Raw genomic sequence first — 20,539 nt, 5'->3', positions numbered from 1 at the left:
ATAAATAAATAAATAAATAAGGTTTAGTTTAACACAGTGTTGTGTTCTGGCTTGCTCTGGGCTTCCTTTGGACTGGTGAGATAAATATAAAAACACTATAGCCTCCCAAGAAAAATATCAATTTTGGTGAAGGAAAAAGCTTTGACAAGCTCTGAAAAGCCTTGATAATGCTCAGTATGGATGACTTTTTAAGGTGCCTACACACACATACACACACACAGTTGGAAGTGTGGGATCTTCCTGCCCTTGAAGGGCCATCTGAGCAGTGTTGAGACAAACATAAGGAGGTTTACCTTGTGAAGAGCAGCTGTACCATGTCGACCAGAGTGTGCTCTGCAGATTTTCTCAATAACTCTGAAGACAAAAACAAATAACACAGGTGTCATTACTTGGTGTGATATTATCTAGAGGTTCCTCTGTGTAGACTCCCCTCCAAGTGTTGTTTACAAAGGATTACTGAAAATTTATTAAAACCAGTTCCAGTCGCAGCTGTGCAGTAAAATATATAAAGGTACACTAAGTGGCGCTATAGAGCTGAATGGGGGTAGTGGGGAGGGAAAAGGAAAGAATGAATGAACAGAAAGCAGTATTCAAAAAACTTTTTTTTTAGTTATGGTAATTCAACTGTATAGTGTATGCTATGGTTGTTTATCTTTCAGCAAGCATATGCCACTCTTGCAAACTGGACTCGTTATTTTATGGAAACTGTTACCCATTTGTGAACATTTAGGCTGTACTTGTTTCTACTGAAAACCTACCACTAAGTCTCATCTCAAAACATATACGAAAACAAGACTGCATGATTTCACACACTGATTCATTGGTGAGATGAGCTCCAACTGGAGTCAGAAGGAGAGTCCTCAGGACCTAAAAGAAGAACAAATCATCATGAAATTATATATCCTAATGCCTTTATCAAATAGGATGCATAAGTAAAACAACAAAGAAACACTTGACGACTGAAGGAAGAGTAGAAATATGTCCCTCTTTTACGTCAGCACTATAAATGGTCTTGCTTAAGTGAATGACAGGAAACAATACATTATCATGTGATATGAATAGAATTCAAAGCCTTGCATAAAAAACACCTAACTTTTGCTACAGTTGATCAAAGATTGCTACTATAGACCAGAAAAAAATTGAGCCACATGCATAAGCCATATGCTTAAAAATAAAGCTGTAACTAAGGGCCCAAACAGACAGGGCAAAAAAGCCAGCTTCTGTACAGCTCGGGCGTAGTGATTAGACGATGCATGCCACCAAAATGCACAAAAGACACACCAAAGCTGCTCCCGGGCTGCAGGAACCTGGCCCAAAAAGGAGTGGGGTTTTTTCTGCTCCATTTTGGGCCCGGGACAGAGGGCACCCTCAGGACTGTGGCATGCGGTTGCTGCTGTCCCGAGGCATCTTGGACAGGGGTGGCTTCAAGCTGCCCCTTTGTGCCATCTGTCCCCCCCCTCAAGTAATAACAACCCATTTCCACAATCCACTATCTATGGAAAAGATTATGTAGAACATTAGATGCAAGTCATCACATACCTGTAAGATCTTCATCAGGACAACTTCATCACTTGCAGGGTCTGTGCCAACAAATCGGGCATGTGTGACAGCATCTGCCATGTTCTCCATTCCCTCAGCTGTGCCCTCATGATTAGAATCTGTACAAAAGAGGAGACTTTTAGCAAAACCAAACCACAGGAAATCTAGGTCCAGAGTATAACTTCCCACTGTTATTTCCATGGCTCTCCTGCCCCTCCCTTGTGCATTGACTGACAATACTGCTACAACCATCTTTTCAACTGCTGTATCTCCTATGTAAAAACCATGCAGTCCAGTGGCAAAAATATAGATCATTCTGCCCCTTCTCTATTTTTCCACTATACGTTTCTATGCTAGATAGGCAGGTGCCTAACTCTCATTCTATTCATTTAGCATAGAAACCAAATGAGCTGGCAAAGGAGTTGTAGCCTGTTCTATCCCTTCCACTAGTACTCTGTCACACGTGCCAAATATGCAAGAGGTTCACCTATTGCATATCTGCTACAGAAACAGAGCAGGAAGAGCATTCCTTCTATTCACTGTCAACCATTTTGGTTTCTATGTTGGATACATGGGAGCTTCACCTTCTGTACATCTATGTGGAAAACACAGTTGGCTGCACAAGGAAACATGGAGTGCTCCATCTTTCTGCTGGCAGTCTGCTTGGTTTCCACACTGCTTGGTTTCCACTAGCCTGCACAGCTAGTAATACAGTAAGCATCCAGAAGAGAAGTTAAACACTTCATCTCTCTTCCAGGATCCTACATTTCTCTGCCATGAGAAGGTAGGAAGAAGGCTAAGTTCTTTCTTCCATGTTCAACAGAATGCTAGAGGAGAAGACTGAGTACCCCAGTGCTCATCTGGTAGCATGCTCATTTCCCATGGTAAAATTCCAGATCATTGATGATAAGTAGATGTGTGGTCAAAAACAAAGCTCTTATAACTGCAAAATCAGATAAATCCCTGAGAATCTTCAGATCTCCATCTTCATTTAATAAATGGCATATTCTTAAGCTTTGTTGATATAGTGTTAGAAAATATGAATGCAATAGTAATATCAGTTCTCTGTGCATATTATTTTCTTCAATCAGATTGGCTCAACAAGGATGCATGTCCTTGAAAAAACCCCACCTCTGATAGCAAAATGATGTGAATTTTGTGCTGCCTTACTAAGCAGAGTTAAGTCCTATCTAGCTGCCCTGCTGAATGCTTATCAAACCATCCCTCAGCTAGTAGTTGACTAGTTTCACAGTATGTGTGTGTGTGATCATACACTCCTTCAAGTTTCCTGTCAACCTATGGCTATTCCATCAGAGGTAGTTTGTTCCTCTGAAATACAGCCTACAGAATTTGGTATTCGTTGGCAAACTCCCATATAAGTACTAAACAAGGCTGACCCTGCTTAGCTTCCAACATCACACAGGTTCTAGTGTCTTTAGATTGTGCTCTAATTGCTGCTACTGCCATTTAGGGTATGCATTCTCAAACTAAATAGGTCTGCCCTGGGTAACCTACAAACATAAAAGGCCTAAAAGAAATGAGGAGATTCCTGGTGTTCTTGAAAGGGAAAGATCTATCTAGCTAAAAATCAAGAATTATTTTTAATTCCAACTTGCGCCACTTGCATTCAATAGATTGAAAGACAGAGTCAGTTTCTTCAAAAAGCTATATGGAAATGATTTAGCTGTTGAACTGGACCACACAACCACCTGTTGCTAAAGCCTTCAGAGTCTTTTCCACCTGAAACCATTTTTATGAAAGAAATGTATTCAGAACAAACTCAAAAATAGAAATCTGTCCAGTGAGTTCAGAATATGAAACTACTAAAACTCTAGAACTTTACACTGTTGGGGTAGGGAATCTGTGTACATTCATAGTTCAGTTAACAAAGTCTCTGATAAAGAACCTCCTTTTTACAAACTGTGCCCAGCCCAATGTTTTCTTCATTTTCCTGTCAATTGAAAAAAAAAAATTTAGTAGCAACAAAATTGAGAGTATGGTGCAGGCAGGCTAGGGAAACCCAGGAGATTATTATAAGAGGAACAAGACATCCCTGTCCCATCATTCCCACCCGATCACAAGAAGGACTTTCACACATAACCCACACTTGGCCAAGCAAGGAAGTGCAAGTGAGAGTGATCGCACAATCACTTTCACACTGCAGCCGGCTGAAAAGCGCTTTCAGACGTCATTTGCAGTTTTTTGTATTAACAGAGGAACCCATTAATACCATGATGGCTGAAAGCACTTTTAGCTTATAGTTGAAAGCACTTTCCAGCCAGCTGTATACAGTATAAAAGTGATTTGCGCAATTATTATCACTAGGATTATGGACGAGATAAGGATAGGTGAGTGATCCCGTCCCTATCCAGTCCCCTTTGTAATAATCTCCACAGACTTTGGGTATCAAGTTGCAGGAGTGTGTCTCCAGTAAACAATGCAAACCTGAGCTGGAAAAGAGCACAATTCAACTTTAGCATGCAAAAGAATCTTGAAACACCTTTGAGGCTAACTGAAAGATGGAAGTTGGTAGCCTGCGCTTTTGTACACTTCAACCTACTTCTTCAGATGCATTTCATGTCCAAACTGAGGAAGTAGGCTCAAATCTATAAAAGCTGATGCTATCAACTTTTGTCTTTTAGTTAGTCTCAAAAGATGCTGCAAGATTCCTTTGAATACTGATTTTCCAGACTAACATGGCTATGTCTTTGGATTCTACTTTAGCAGATCATACTATAGCTGTGTATGTCTTCCTATAGTAGGTAAGGTAAACAGTAGATGATGATGATGATGATGATGATGATGATGATGATGATTTATAGCCCGCCCAATCACAAGGAATCCGGGTGGGTTACAGCAATAAAAATACAGAGAATACAATAAAATACAATAAAATAAGATAAAAGAGAGTGACGTAAGTCACAGAATTCACAGCTAGAACTGATGGAATCAGATGCCTCCAGAATACTTTATTGAGTATGTGTGACTGGCAAAAAGGACTAGACAGGGGAGAGCAAATAGGTCTGCCTCATTAGCTCCCCCCAGAATGTTGGTGAAAAAAAGTATCATTCCTGGTTAAGTTTTGGAAGAAGTCTCTGGTTGTTGCATTTCACATGTGCTGAATAAAAAGTCTACTGAAACATGTTGATCTGCTCTGCTTTTGGGCAATATAAGAAACTTTGGTATATGGTACCAAATATTCTGTTAAAGGAGTAATGTCCAGGAACACATCTACTTCATTAATTGAGGTATACATGTACTAGAGGAGGGGAAAATGTAAAGAAATACACAGTACATCCTCACATTCCTGAATAATATTGGCTTCTGTATTTCCTCTCTTCCTCAACTTTGTTTCCAGTTGAAAAGGGGTTTGTCTACTCTGCTTACAATACTGGCAGATTCCAGTTCCAATGTATTTAAATTCAAAGGTTCAGAACACCAAGATATCTAAATACTATGACATCTGCTTATCAGCCCACTTATGACAGCATGCCACAGTCTTTCTAAACGACTCCAATTGTATTTGGCAGCACTCTACTGGAAACTCATTCTTGCCACTAAGAAATGCTTCTAAAATATTCCCAACACAGTTCCTTCTCATATTGATTATAATGTTCCAAGGAATACAGGTGCATTTTTCTCATCAAAGCAACAGTTTTCTCAAGCCTAAGCAACAGTTTACTCAAGCCTAGTCTTAACTGATATTAGGAAACAATTGGTCTAGATCCATACCTATTAGTGCATATGAAAGGAATTTATTTACTGATGTTAGAGCCAATCCAGTGATGGGACCTGTAGTATCTTCTGAACGGATAACTTCCAGAAAAGGTCGAAGGAAGACAATAGGCTCAACAGCTGAAAGCTCTGGAACAAAAAACAACAGCATATCATTATGATCAATTATATTGTCATAAGAGCAAAGGCAGCAACTCATTTACTGATGGAACAGCAATGTCTATTCATCTGAAATTTGAGTTTGATAGACCAAGATTGCACCACCAACTATTTTGTTGATTCACTGATTTAAACATTTCAGATTAATTAATCTCTGTACAGAGATACTATAAAATTACCTACATATTAACACCAGCATGAAAGGCACAGATGGGCTACTTACCCAGATCATACAATACTGGGCAAAAATGAACATTGAAAAGAATATAGCAGGTAATCAAAGAAAATTACAAAACAGAATAGATGGGAATTAGTTTAGTATTAGTTTAGGCTACAAACCATCAGGTAACTACTGATTCCTTTCATCATCCAACATCTATTCTTAGTGTATTTTTATAATGATTATAATGATTTCAGCCTTTAGCTGAAAAATTTCTATGAGATTGCCCACAGTTTTTTTAGGAAGCACATAAAGGTATAATGGCAGAAAAAAATATTTTTATATTCCAATAATAGTAGCAGTTTGGTGACATAACTTCAATGTTTTTGTCTATCTGGTCTAGAGAACTCAAAATGAAGTGGAAATGTACTGGCCTGTCTGCCTTGTGAGCCCAAGTAAGGAAAATCTTGAACTATTTCAATATCTTCCTCATCTACTTTAAAGTTATGTAGATGGTCTGTGGTCACTATTATTATTTTTTTCTTAATGTTCAGTTGTAAACCTGCCTTTGCACTTTCTGCTTTCACTTTCTTCAATAATTTTTCCAAATCTTTGATATTTTCTGCTAGTAGTATTGTGTCATCTGACTATCTTAGATTGTTGATGTTTGTTCCTCCAGTTGGGTTTGGTTCCAGGGTCTCCTGTGGATATCAAAATCCGTGGATGCTAAAGCCCCATTAAATACAATAGAGTAGTAAAATGATGTCCCTTATATATAAAATGGCAAAATCAAGGTTTGTTTTTTGGAATTTATGTATATTTTTGGAATATTTTCAAACCATGGATGGTTGAATCCATAGATGAAGTATCCATGGATACAGAGGGCCAACTGTATATGTTTTAACAATACATTTTTATTGTATTGTGTCTTTTGATAAGCCGCCAAAAAGTTTCTATATGTTGCAAAGATAACTTTGCCCAGTGATTCCAGAAGTTTCCGAACAACACTGCGCAGGCGCAGTAAAACCCATTTGTATGATTCGCAGAGACCACGAAGAAGAAATAAATAAAATAATGGATGGATGGGGTCTCTAGCTTTCCATTCCAGCCAAGAGTACAAAGCTTACCTAAGTACCCAAACTGAAGGTAGCTCACTTTTTAAAAATAAAGTATTAAAAACCGTCGTGTAAAAAATGGAGCAAATGTGTTTCCTGCTACTTCAGAGGGAAAGGCCTGAAGCAATGGATTCAAATTGCAGGAAAGCTGAAATGGATTCAACTAAATAACTTCTTCATGATAAAGAGCTGATCATAGTAAAGAGTAGAAGAGATTGCAACAGAAGATGTTGCACTTTCCTTCATTGGAGATGCTCATCTGCTTAAAGCCCTTTTTAAGGGCTGCTATAACTATGGGTTCTTATGATGCACAGGGGGTTGGACTAAAGCAGTGGACTTAAAACTATGGTCTTTAAGGGATTTTGGACTTCAGCTCCCAGAATCCCAGACAACTGGCCAACTTGGCTGAGGCTTCTGAGAGCTAAAGTCCAAAATCTCTTAAGGTCAAAGTTTGGGGACCATTGGACTAAAGGTTTCTCAAGATCCCTTCCAAATCTAAAACTGCATGACCTGAAGAAGAAGAACATGAGCTTCTGCTCCACAGCTTCGTACTAATGTAGCTCAGCCCAAATCATCAACTACACAAGAGCCAAAGTTTTGTTGTCAGTCAATCAAAACATTTTGAGCTTTGATTTCAGAAATGTTTAAACATTCAAACAATTAAGAAGCGGCAGTGGTGGGAGAAATCTATTTAGGGAACTCTCCATTTAAGAAATTGTAAACACAAATATTGGGAGAGTGAACAGGTGACTTAGGCACCTATCTGCTCATGCATGTACACATACTCTTTCAGAGTTTCTTTGATAATCAACAAGCTCTTAGGCATCAGATTAAATGAGCAAAAGACCGGAAAGGGTTAATATCATAACAGAGGTGCATTACCGCAAAAGTTTAAACATATGTTGCAGCCGTAACTTAATTTCACACCAGCTCATCAGGAAACAACTGAATGAAAGTGTCACAGAGAAAAGGCAGCCACTTTAGGCATCTGCATCACCTGCTGGGATTTGTCGGTAAAGTAATGACACATTCCAGACAGGCATTCCATCTACTTAAAACATGAGATACAGCCATGCAAACAACACGTCAGGCAGGAAGTAGCCTTAATCTGCATCACGTTTAGAAAGTCAGACTAAGGCAATCCTCACCCATACCCTGAAGTACATATCTAATTTTTAAAGGAAGCAAATCCTTTGGTGGAAACAAAATCCTTCAAAAGACATCAATATCGTATTTACAAGCTGATGGCGTATGGAGAAAAGGGGCATGAGAAAATCATGAATTTTCCCCTTCTTTTACTGCTCCATCCCTTCGCTATCAGCTAGGGACATACCAGTTCTACAAGAGGGACTGCAGCAGGTGCCTCCATACTTGGTTTCCCAATGGACCTGGTATGGGTAAGGATGCAAGTAGGAATCCAGGAAACTGAATGTGATTGCCATCTGGTGTCTGATGATTTCATGGAACCACAGACAAAAAGACAGAGCATGAACATGCTAGGGAGCACTCTTTCATTGTGTTTTGCTAGCATGTTTGGCTAATACAAGTGCTTCACTGGCACGTGTACTAACCATGTTTCAAATCCATAAGTAAAACACACAGTTTAATGATAATAAGCTAAAATAAGTTTCAGTGCCTGAGAAAAGAGTAAATAGCATACTGGCCTTCTCCACTGATTAGCATTGCTATGTATTGCTGGTGTGACAAAATGGAGCATCTGAGCAGAATAAGGGTGCAAATCCAATGGACTTCCAGATGCTGTTGAATTGCTATTCCCAGCAGATCTAGCCAGCACAGCCAGTTAAGACAAATAATGGAAGATACAGACCATTTGGACGATCTCCCAATTCTCACCCCAGTGAACACATCTTTAAAAACAACACAAAACTATGTTACATTTAGATAAAATTGTTTCTAGCTGGCTTCCTGATTGGCATCAAAGAATACAATCAAACGGCTTTCTCATCCAGTCTCAGGACTTTCTATTTATGGCTGATATCATCTGCATATTACAAAAATGATCCAAATTTCATACAAGCAGAAGTTGCAGAGTACTGTTGTTACTGCCATGCACTTTCATGTTGGTTCTAATTTATGGTGACCTTAAGGAAATCTATCATTTTGTTTTCTTCCCAAAATTTGTTCAGAGAGGTTTGCTCTTTGCTCTTCTCTGAGGCTGTGTGACCTGCCCAAGATGGGTTTCCATGGCTGAGCAAAGATTTGAACCCTAGTTCAATCCAGAACTGTAGCCCAACACCCAAATCACTACACCACACTGGCTCTCCCAGTGTAGTGTGCCTACCCATATATCTGCATTTAAAAACTATGAATATTAATATTTCAAATAATTAGTGTGATCAGATTTGAACTTCCCTGAGCTTTACTATCTTTTTTTAGTGAGTACAATCACTGTGGTTTAGTCATTTTGCATACTATGGCATAGATGGTCCTGACTTTAGTATTCAATCATGTATCTTTACACCTGAGGATCTTATCTAACTCCTTCCTCCCAAATCTTAAGTCTTCTTCCAGTTTATTGAGTAAAATCTCAACTTTGACTAGCACCTGGAATTGCAATTTGATATCTTATCATCCACTTTAAAATTATGTAAATCTTCTGTGGCCTTTATTTTTGATTTTTTAATTATTTAGCTGTAACCCTGCATTTGTACTTTCTTCTTAACTTTCATGAATTGCAGTTCCAAGTCTTTGCTATTACATGCTAGTAATATGGTGTCAACAGCATATCTTAAACTAATCAGGTTTCTTTCTCCAGTTTTTACATCTCCTTCCTGCAAGTTTAATCTTGTTTTCTGTAAGTTATGCACTGCATGTAAATCAAGTAGAGAATCAGCAATCATTCTTTTTCTCCATATTCTCTTCTAACAGTAGCCTCTTGTTCAGATAACAAAAAACACGTCAGAGCATTCAAATGTTGTGGCATTCCCATTTCTTTTAGTGTAATCCAGTTTTGCATGAACTACACATTCAAAAACTTTGCTATAATCTATGAAGTACAGGCTGGTTTTAATTCTTCAGAGTGCTCTATTAACAAATTATGATCACAATACAATCTCTATGATATCCTTCAGTTTGCACTCTATATATGGTAAGCAACTGTTGAAAATTCTTGCACGAAAGATTAATTTTATAGTCCAATGGTTACTGCAATCCCTGGTGTCTTCCTTCTTTGAATTTGGAATATAAATGGAGCACTTCTAATCCATGGGCCATTATTTTGTTTCCCATATTTGTTGGCAGGTTTTTGTTATAATTTGGATGGATTCTGTCTTTATAGCTTGAGACAGTTTTATTGGTAGGCTATCTCATGTTGGTTTATTTTTTCCAAGTGATCTGATAGTAGATTTTACTCTTTCTAAAGTTGTCGGTTCATCATTAAAAGATTCTCTCTTTTGCATGCACACATTAATGCCCTGTTTTTTTTTTGGGGGGGGGGGGTTGAGTGTCTTACAGAATGAGAGCAATACTGTCAAGAGACTAGACTAATCTGGAAACACTGAAGGCAGCAGTACACTCAAAGTGGGAAATCAGCCTAAGAGGCATCCATCCTCTTTACAGAGTAATGGCCACATCAAGAAAAGACTACTGATAGTTCCAGTGGTAAGGATGGTGCAGCAACTCAGAAAGGGAAGCTCTGTGAAGCAGCAATAGTGAGAGCTGGCAATGATGGAAATCACTTTCAGACAACTATTGAAGCACTTTAGCTAACTCTTGTTAAGTAGCACACAGCGGGTGGCACTGGTAAACCACTTCTAAGTGTCTTTTACTTTAAATAGCCTATGATGAGACAAAGTATTAATACATACATGCAAGTAAATACATAAATGCAAGTAAACCGTGATCTGTTTTCACTTGTATATTTGCCATAGTTTTTATTCATTTTTGCCTTTTTGTCTTCATTTCTTTTGTGAGTATCGTATATACCTGACTATAAATCAACCTTGTGTATAAGCCGAGGGCAGGTTTTGGGGTCAAAATAATGGATTTTGATACGACCTATGGATAGATAGGTCGAAGGTCATGCAACAAAAGATGTAAAAGATGAAGCAAAGGAAAACAATGTCAAAGAACATAAAAAATTCCAAGAGGAATAATTGTTTATGCTCATATTCTGTAGATGGGAGAATAAAGGGAAGTCAGTGCTCCCAGGACAGACTACTCTCTTGCCTTTCACAAGGGGCTGGTTCTCACACTCACACACACACACACACACACACACACACACACACACACATATATATATATATATACAGTCGGCCCTTCTTATACACGGATTTTTTATACACGGATTTAAGCATACACGGTTTGAAAATGTTCCAAAAAAGTATAAATTTACCTTGATGTTCCATTTTTTATTAGGGACACCATTTTGCTATGTCATTATACTTAATGGGACTTGAGCATACACGGATTTTGTTATACACGGGGGATCTTGGAACCAAACCCCAGCGTATAACAAGGATCCACTGTGTATATATATATATATATATATATATATATATAGAGAGAGAGAGAGAGAGAGAGAGAGAGAGAGTGAGTGAGTGTCGACTGGTCAATGTAAGTATTGTACTTTAACTCATATATATATATATATATATATATATATATATATATATATATATATGAGATTTAAAGTACAATACTTACATGGACCAGTCGACTCAGCTTTTTGGAGTCATTTTTTTGACTAACATTTCTAGACTTATGAGTATATATAGTATGTTTTGTTTATCAGCAAAGAATAAAGCTTGTTTCCTCTGTGCATACATGTATGTGTGCATGCATACGCACACATATACCCTTCTATATGTTATTAATAGTATTTTAAATAACAAGGATTAACAAGACCCGCAGACAGAGAAGCTACCCAAATTGCAGAATGAAATAAAACAAATGAATAAATCTGACATAAATATTTATTGGATATCAGTTCCACTAAAGTATATGCATTGTAAACCACAAATGTGTATTTATAAATCACACTAGCTAAGCAAACATAACTTAATCAAAGCCACAAATACATTACATAACTACAGTATTAAAGAGATTAATATTAATCTTTGCTGTCTCATGTCAAAGAACAGTTCAAGTTCCATCCAACAAGAGCCAGAGGGCAGCATGGGAAAGCCTAAACAAGAGCAAGATGAATAAAACTTGTGCCTCTCTAATTTCATTCCCTCCTTATTACATTTTAATACATCAGCTACACTTTAAAACGTTTTAAAATTGAACACTACACTGAACAACACAGAACAATCCTGCCTCTCCAGCATTATCCTATTTGCCTTTAGCCCCTCACCTCCACAACAGTGATCCCCTCTCTCTCCAATCTTGAACCTCACAATGTGACCCTTACCCTGTTCACACCACTAAAATAAGCCTATTAGCCGTAAATGCTATCAAGACTGTTTTTCATTACCAACAGCTATTGCCTGTTTGAGGTGCATGCCTAAAAATACTTTAAGTGTATGGCTTGAAATAAAATCACAATTGGTTATGTTAGTGGCTCTATAAAGGTGTGATGGAACCCCCAGCAGGGCCATGAGAGCTGCTCAAGGGGGGTGCAAGACTTGGAGGGCCTGATTCCCCCTCTTCCTCCTCCCCTGCTCCTCTTCCGAAACCTCTACTGTCCTGAAGGGGAAGAGAAAGGTGAGGAGGGAGGGAGAAGGACAGCAAGGAAACTTGCTGCAATGTGGCCATCCTGAGCCACCGCTTCTTCTTCTCCCAACCATCCCATCACTGTCTCAGTTTTCGGGATGAGACACTGTTGCAGCCTCAACACACTCTTTCACACACCCTCAATATGTCTCTCAGTGTGTGAATGACTTTCTGTTACACACAAATTTTCATACACATGCACTTTTTCTGACTCTCTCCCTGAGATGCATTCATTTGCACAGTGTCCCACAAAAATTCTGTCTCACTCTCTATCACTCACACACACACACACACACACACACACACACACACACACACACACACACAGAGTCACACTCTTCATCTCTTTTTTACATACTCGCATATGCACTTGTGTATACAGTGGGCCCTTGTTATCAGGTGGGGTTTGATTCCCCCGTGGATAACAAAATCCATGTATGCTCAAGTCCCATTAAATACAATGGCATAGTAAAATGGTGTCCCTTATATAAAATGGAAAATTAGGGTTTGCTATTTGGATTATACACTTTTCAAACCGTGGATGCTTGAATCCATGAATAAAAAAATCTGTGGTTAAGGAAGGCCGACTGTACTTGCATATACCAAGAAAATGAATGTTTCTGTGTGGCTGTGTGTGAGAGACAGTAAATGAGTATGTGTATAAGTGAAAGAAAGCATGAAAGTGCATATATGTGAGCACTCACTTGTGTCAGTGTGGCTGTGTGTGAGACAATATGTGTAAAATTTACACTTGTGCATTTTATTTAAATAAAACTGTTCCAATTTGAATGATGCTATTTTCTTTAAAATGTGAAAAAATGAATATACCTGAATATTCAGACAAAAATATGCACACTAAAGGCAGGGAGGGGTGTAATGTCTGCATGTAGATGTAAAGGGTGAAGTTTTAGAACCACTGTCTTGGGTATTTACAATTCAATGTAATAAACAGGCCAACCTGCAAGAAACAAGATTCAAAAGCACTTGAGAGTGGGTCAGATGCTGAATGTTTTTGTTTAAACAAAACAACAATAAAATTCAATAGTGGCCTGAGTTGGGGAGAGGCAGGGATTATCAAACCTTGATCTTTCCTGTTCCCCTCCCCAAATGATGTTCAATGGTCATGAATGAACAGTTATCATGCTCACTCCTTCCCAGGCCATTTTTACTTTTTGTTTTTCTCCTCTCTCTTTTAACGTCCAAATAAACACTTACAGCATGACTCAGGAGACCCCTTGAATATATACGATCACAACCTAAGTATAGCAATCACACTCTTTTCTGTGATTTGTCGCCTTCTGATGCCCAGATGACTGGACTGGACTAGGATTTCCGAATTTGCAGTGCCATAAAGCAGTTGATGTGATTCCAAAACACAGTGTTGTTGCATATCCCCCATCCTCACCCAAGCCCCTAACAGGAACAGAAAGAAGCCTTTTTAATATTTTTTAGTTTCAAGGATACTGTGATGAGTCAGAGAGAGAGAATTGGGCTCCTTGCCCAGTAGGTATAACCAGAAGCATTAGTTAGGATAATTGTTGTTTTAAAAGCATCAGTAGCCCCTCTGATATCTAATTAAAGAACTCCTGTAAAATTTAGTTTCATTAGGTAAATGAGAAGAGAGCCAGCATGCGTAGTGCTTTGGGCTATGATTCCGAGACCAAGTTTCAAATCCTCACTCAGCCATAAAAACTCTAGTGTCACATTCTCTCAGCCTCAAAGAGAGGCAAAGGCAAACCTCTCTGGACAAATCTTGCCAAGCAAACCCTGTGATGGGATCACCTTAGGGTCAGAATGAGACGGAAATGACTTGAAGGTACAAAACAAGAACGGTATAGAAGCCTCAGGGGAGATGTTGGCATTTGGGAGATCTTCAGGTATGAAGAGGTCCTTTGGCCAATGACCTGAGAGTTACAGTATTGTGAGAATGACTCCTGCAGTTAATAAGAAAAGTGGTATCAATTCAAGACAAGAAGATGTGCAGTAAGTACCATACTTTGAGATGCTGAACCGCCATCAGCAAAATGATCAAGGCTGTTCCTATACCAGCACTGCGATATTCAGGAAAAAGGTGCTTAGGCACACAGATCTAACTGGGCTAGTCATTTTGGGTAGCAAAAATCTTGGCTAGATTTGGCGGGGGGGGGGGGGGGAGATCACATGAATGTTGCCAGAACACTGTGTATAGGCTTATCTCTTCCAGAATCACTGCAACTAGCTCCTCCAGTAGAAGAAATAATTAGGAAAATAGAGGTGGACTGAAGTTCCACATAAAGGAGTTCTAGATGCAAGACATATGTAATAGTCATAGTGGGCAAGGCTACTCAGTTTTCTGAATCTTATACTGTATTATGAAGTGAATATGCTCAGGGTGATGGTAGACCTTTCTTAATCTGTCCTCCAGGCCAGCGATGTAGTTTATGTCCCAATTATTTATATAATTGTGTCAAAACATGGAAATCAAATGTCTGAAAACAACAAAAAAACTTCTATTTATCATTAACACTCTCAACATTTTTGTTGAGATATTCAAGCACATCCTGGTTGAACCAACTCAGTAAGATAATTAATTATCTTGATTTAGTTATGTTTACTGAATAGAAAGCCTTACAGGTTTCTGTGCAGTTCTGCATTCATACACTTGATAGGTAGACTGCCAAAGGCACACTGGCCTAATTAGTCAATTGGATGGATCAAAAGACATGAAGTAGAACCATACATCTGAAACCTCAGAGGGCTAAATGAGGTTTTGAGATCTTGTGGGGGAAAACACAATTACTGTATTTCTTATGCACACACACCCCTACTATGCTATGAGATTCCAATTATTCAGCAGTGGTTTGCCATTGCTTTCCTTTCAGGTTGAGAGACTGTGACTTGACCAAAGTCATTCAATAGGTTTCTGAGGCTAAGTTCAAACCCTGGTCCCAAATTCTAATACTGAGAACACTACACCACTCTGGCTCAGACATAAGCATACATTGAAATAATGTTATGCACTGAGATGACTTGCTCAATACATTGATGTATGAAGCAAAATAAAGGTTTTGTTATATGATTCCTCAATATACTTGCACAGGCTTTTAACATACAACTTTTTCAGGTTTAGGCTGCAATCGTATGCACAATGACCCGGTAGCAAGTCCAACCAAACACAGTAGGACATTATTCAGAGTAAACACACAGACACATACAGCATTAGTACTCAAATTCTCATTTCAGTGTCCCAACACAACTGTGACATGACTTTATCATAATACAGATATTATTTGAAAATTAGATGTATATTTTGGGGAAGGAGCAGATGATCACAGGAAAGTTACCTTCTGATGTAGTAATAAGATTTGTTTAGAACCCTGTGTTCTGCATAACTATAGGATGTATGTACAAGCCCTGTTTCAGCGCAGGGAGCAAAATTTGCCTTCCCATAAAGCAGTTCAGAGATGAAGCAGTTTTGCATGCTGCTGTGTCCACAGTCCATTCTGTACACACAAGGTCAGTCACATCCAGCAGGATTGCATCAGACTCCTGGAATGCTGAAGTCCACATATTTGCCATTCAGCATCAAAACTGCTTTTCAGGTTCAATCAACTATAAATGTTGCTTTGTTTTAATTTTCCACTGAACTTCCTGGAACCTATTATCAGACAGCCAGAGATGTATATTTAGCAATGGCAACATGGCCTTTTCACAACTGCTCCACTGCTAATGTCACCTCCAATAAACAGAAACACACAACCCACCCAGCAAAAGACACTCGACCTCTGACAGTTGTTTACCGCCAGAACTTCAAAGTTGATAAAGGCATGCCTAATTCTCCATTTTGTATTCTTTAATCCCCAAGAACAAGGAGAAAATCCTTCAGCCTTCATGCACTTCCCAGATTCACATGTAAAAATAATTTATCTCCATGTATAAAATCATCTGAATTTTAAAGGTGATTAACTCCAGCTCAAATTCTTGCTTGAAACACTTTTTATTTTGTAGAAGAATTAAGAGATAAAGCAATTGTTCCACAAAATGCCTGTCTACTCTGCAGGTATTCTGCCACAACTCACAAGTCAGGTTCATTTCAATGAATTCAAGAATCACAGAACAGATACAAATTACTGTCACAGAATAAATACAAAAAAGGATAGCATTTTTTTTCCCTTTTGCATATTTTATCAAGGAAAATATTAATATAACACTAAAAGAAGTGACTGCAGAAGCTTAAAAGGTACCACTTCTCTTGTGAGAGTAAAAGACCATAATATGGTTGAACACAGGAGAAATGCAGGGAGAATGAAGGAGGAGAAATAAACCCTCTCATTCTTACAAAAGAAGGATAGGAAAGAGAGACTACTACAGTGGGCCCTTGTTATCCATGGTTCCAGGACCCCTCATGGATAACAAAGTCCGTGGATGCTCGAGTCTCATTAAATACAATGGCCTGTTACAGACTGCCAAAATAAAGCTGCTTCGGGTCTTTTTGGAGGTATGCTATTTAAATGATGCATGGGTCCTAAGAGTCTGGAGGTCGCGCCAAAGCCACACTCCATTCCTAAGCACTGGAGTGCAGCGTTGGTGCAGCTTCCGGATTCTTAGGATGCATGCATCATTTAAACAGCATACCTCCAAAGAGACCCTGAAGCAGCTTTATTTTGGCAGTCTGTAACAGGCCAATGGCATAGTAAAATAGTGTCCCTTATATAAAATGGAAAATCAAGGTTTGCTATTTGGAATTTATACTTTTTTTGGAATACGTTCAAGCCGTGGATGCTTGAATCCATGAATAAAAAACCCATGGATAAGGAGGGCCAACTATACAGAAATACAGGAGGAAAAACTGATATTATGGCCACATGCGATCTCATCTCCACAGATGAAAAGTTCTATGACTAAAAGCCTGGCACATAAACAAATGGTCTGATCACATATGCCCTGTTGTTCAATTATATATTGTTGTGATACTGTTTTTATTTTAATTTTTCATAAGTAACCTAGGATTAAGTTTAGAAAGGTAGAATATAAATTTTATATTTATAAAGGCTTAAAATGTTAAGTGTTTTAATACTGAATTCATCCTATAATTCTCTCAGTACTCTGATACAGATATTGATACAAACATTTCAGATTACATGAATCCAAGTTGTTAAGGGGAGAGCTGAATTACAATTCCAGTAATGTAGTCTCTTATCCATTTATAGCCCACTGCTCAAACAACAGTTCTCAAACTGATTAATAAGAATTAAGCATAAAATAATACAAAGATAGAGCCATGTTAGTCTGTAGAATCAGGATGTAAAGAGATCTTTAGCACTTTTGAGACTAACTGAAAGAAAGAAGTTGAAGTCTACTTCCTCAGATGCATTTGGACCATTACCCTTTTTAAAATAATCTGATACAAGTATCTGAATGTAACATAAACTAAAATCTACACTCTATCTCCTAAAATTGAATCCACAACCCTTATTGAACACATTAGCCCAGTTTAGACAAATGTATGCATATAGTAGAAAGCTTTATTTATTACATTTTTAAAACTACCCATTAGTCAGAAAATTGTTAGGCAATCCTGCTTCATGTTTAAAAGTACATTCAGTTGAGGGAAAAGGTGCACCAAGTATAACTCACAAACTATATGTGGTCTTCAAGGGCCTTCAGTGCAGTGCCCTTTCTGGAAAAAAGGTATAAAAATGCCTGTCATGTCCTCTGAAGCATGGAGGGGTCACAAGTGGCCATTTAAATGCTACAGTGGCAAAACTCGGTGCACCAATACTTCAAAAGCACCAATATTCAATCATTGACAGTTTCTGTTAACAGGTATCAGGCAGTAGCCATAGGAAAGCTTTCTCTCTGCCTGAAACCTTGGAAATCTGGAACCATTCACAGGAAACCACACATTAGACCTGTATAAGGCTGTTTCATATGTACCGTATGCTGCTGAAACCAAGTTATTTTGGTTTTATTCAAACTGTGCTTAGGAAGGTTCAATCTATAATTTTGGCCCCAAAACCTGCCCTCAACTTATACATGGATGCAAGCTACAGGAAAAGAGATTCCACCTCAACATTAGGAGGAACTTCCTGACAGTAAGGGCTGTTTGACAGTGGAACACACTTCCTTGGAGAGTGGTAAAGTCTCCTTCCTTGGAGGTCTTTAAACAGAGACTGGATGACCATCTGTCGGGGATGCTTTGACTAAGAGTTCCTGGACTGGATGGCCCTTGGAGTCTCTTCCAACTCTATGATTCTATTATAGTCAAGTACTGTATATATGTTATATGTTCCCTATAACTGGCCCCAGTCAGCATTCTGGCTGCCGCATTTTGAACTAAAGTTTCCGAACCATTTCCAAGGCAGTGCCAAGTACATTGTGGTAATCTAAACAGTATGTAATCAAGGTATGTGTTACCGTAGCCAGAGCTAACATCTCAAGGAATGGATGCATTATCTAAGTTCCTGATAGAAATTAAGACTTAACTGTATTAATACTGAACTTTCATTCTAGGATACTTAAGTACTGGTAAGTAACTAGACAAGTTCCTTACTGTGTCTGGCTGATCAATTACATCTGTAAATATACTGGAGTTTAAAAGAAATGGAAAAGTATTGTTCAAATGAGTACAGTATACATTAAAGAAAATCACAGAACTACCAAATAAACAAAACTGGTAGTATACAGTAAGCAACAACCAAAAGACAGTTACTGTTAAATAAGAATAACAATGGTCTCATTAAAGAAGAAATGGTTGACATGGTCAAATCTGCCAAGGTTGTTCTACAGATCTAGGCACAGGATTTGTACTTTTCTTCATTTACCCCATAACTAATAGCACAATTGTTCCATTTATTCCTGCAGTTGTTTGTTTTGGAACAGCTGCAAAAGTTAGTGCAGGCTACAGTAACACACGACAGTGACATCTTCTGGCCAAATATTACCATTCTACAGTTACAGTTATATCCATCTTCAGAAGCTATTTATTAATTTGGAGTTTGCCATGTCAAAATAGGAATGAGGAATTTTGTTTTACCATTTTGGCCCACCAAAGAATCCATATCTAGAGATTTATGTTCTCACCAAAGTTGAAGTAAGCATGTGTATGTATAAAGTGAATGAGCTTGGTGGCTAGATGTGCAATAGCCGCATCTTAACTGACACTCCTGATGGCTTAAAGTGGGTAAAGTTTGTATAGAGGCTTATCTACTCAGAGTGGCCTACACACTGTTTTCTGGAAGATCCATGAACTGACCAAAATCTGATGGCAGTTTTCTCAAGGCAGTGCCCTTCTGTGAACTAGGAATATTAGTGACATGTGACATTATAATTGAGGCAGAGGTGTTTGTTTTGCAAATTTAGTCTGAAGGCTACAATTTTACGTGACTAATTCGTTCATCTACTCTATTTTTAAATATATGAAATGAAGAGCATCTCCAACCAGGGAACAGATTTAGATATATAAACTTACAGAGACGGAACAAACCGGCTTCCAGCCAACTTGGGGGCATGGCATACACATGACACATGCCTCCAAGCCTACCAGAAGCCAGCTTCATGCTGCCTGGCTGCCTACACTTGAGCCAGCTTCTGGCTGCTCCAGCAGCGCAGCATTTAGACACTGCACACCACCAGAGTGCCGAAAAGCTGTTTTTTTGCCAGAGCAAAAAAGCGGATTGAGACCACAGCATGTGATTGCCATGGCCCCAATTCAGCTTTCTCAGCAGTATGACTTTCAATAAATACTTATAAAAATTTCATATGCCAAATGTGATCTTAAAAGTGGCATTACCACCTGAAAAAAGAAACAGGAATTATCTTTTAGGATGCTGACAGCTGAACAATATGAACATCAAGCAAAATGGATAGGAAACTATACAGTCTTCCAGATGTTGTTGGACTACAATTCCCACTATTGCTCATCACTAAATGTTATAGTCTAACAACATTTCCAATAATCTACAAGCAATCAAGTGTGTATTTCCTTTAGAACCTTTGTGTTTATATACATATTTAATTAAGCAAAACCTACAGACCTCATCAGCTGTGTGTTTAATTAAGTGCCAACCCTTATTTAAAAAACAATATAGAAGAGAACAAGCAGATAATAACAGATTAGAAGTATTCACTTGCTACTCTGTTCAGCAGCAATATTATCCCAAAGGGCTCCTGA

The 20,539-nt window shown here is 38.4% G+C and overlaps 1 protein-coding gene across 9 annotated transcripts in view; it reads right to left on the bottom strand.

Moving 5' to 3' along the window:
• The window catches only part of GBF1 (golgi brefeldin A resistant guanine nucleotide exchange factor 1), a 140,692-nt gene that overhangs the window by 80,315 nt on the left and 39,838 nt on the right, over positions 1–20,539 (bottom strand). For all 9 annotated transcript variants that reach the window (XM_089510841.1, XM_089510840.1, XM_089510832.1 and 6 more), the window contains exons 4-7: positions 5,272–5,403; positions 1,540–1,658; positions 759–867; positions 294–354 (exon numbers count right to left, since the gene is read on the bottom strand). In XM_089510841.1, coding sequence (XP_089366967.1) covers positions 294–354; positions 759–867; positions 1,540–1,658; positions 5,272–5,403 — 421 coding nt within the window. The remainder of the gene's footprint in view (positions 1–293; positions 355–758; positions 868–1,539; positions 1,659–5,271; positions 5,404–20,539) is intronic.

This window comes from Sceloporus occidentalis, unplaced genomic scaffold (assembly GCF_023333645.1).
Source record: "Sceloporus occidentalis isolate IW3139 unplaced genomic scaffold, rSceOcc1.0.p SCAF_2, whole genome shotgun sequence".
In the NCBI taxonomy this organism is placed as follows: Eukaryota; Metazoa; Chordata; class Lepidosauria; order Squamata; family Phrynosomatidae; genus Sceloporus; species Sceloporus occidentalis.
This window is presented reverse-complemented; position numbering and strand designations above follow the sequence as displayed.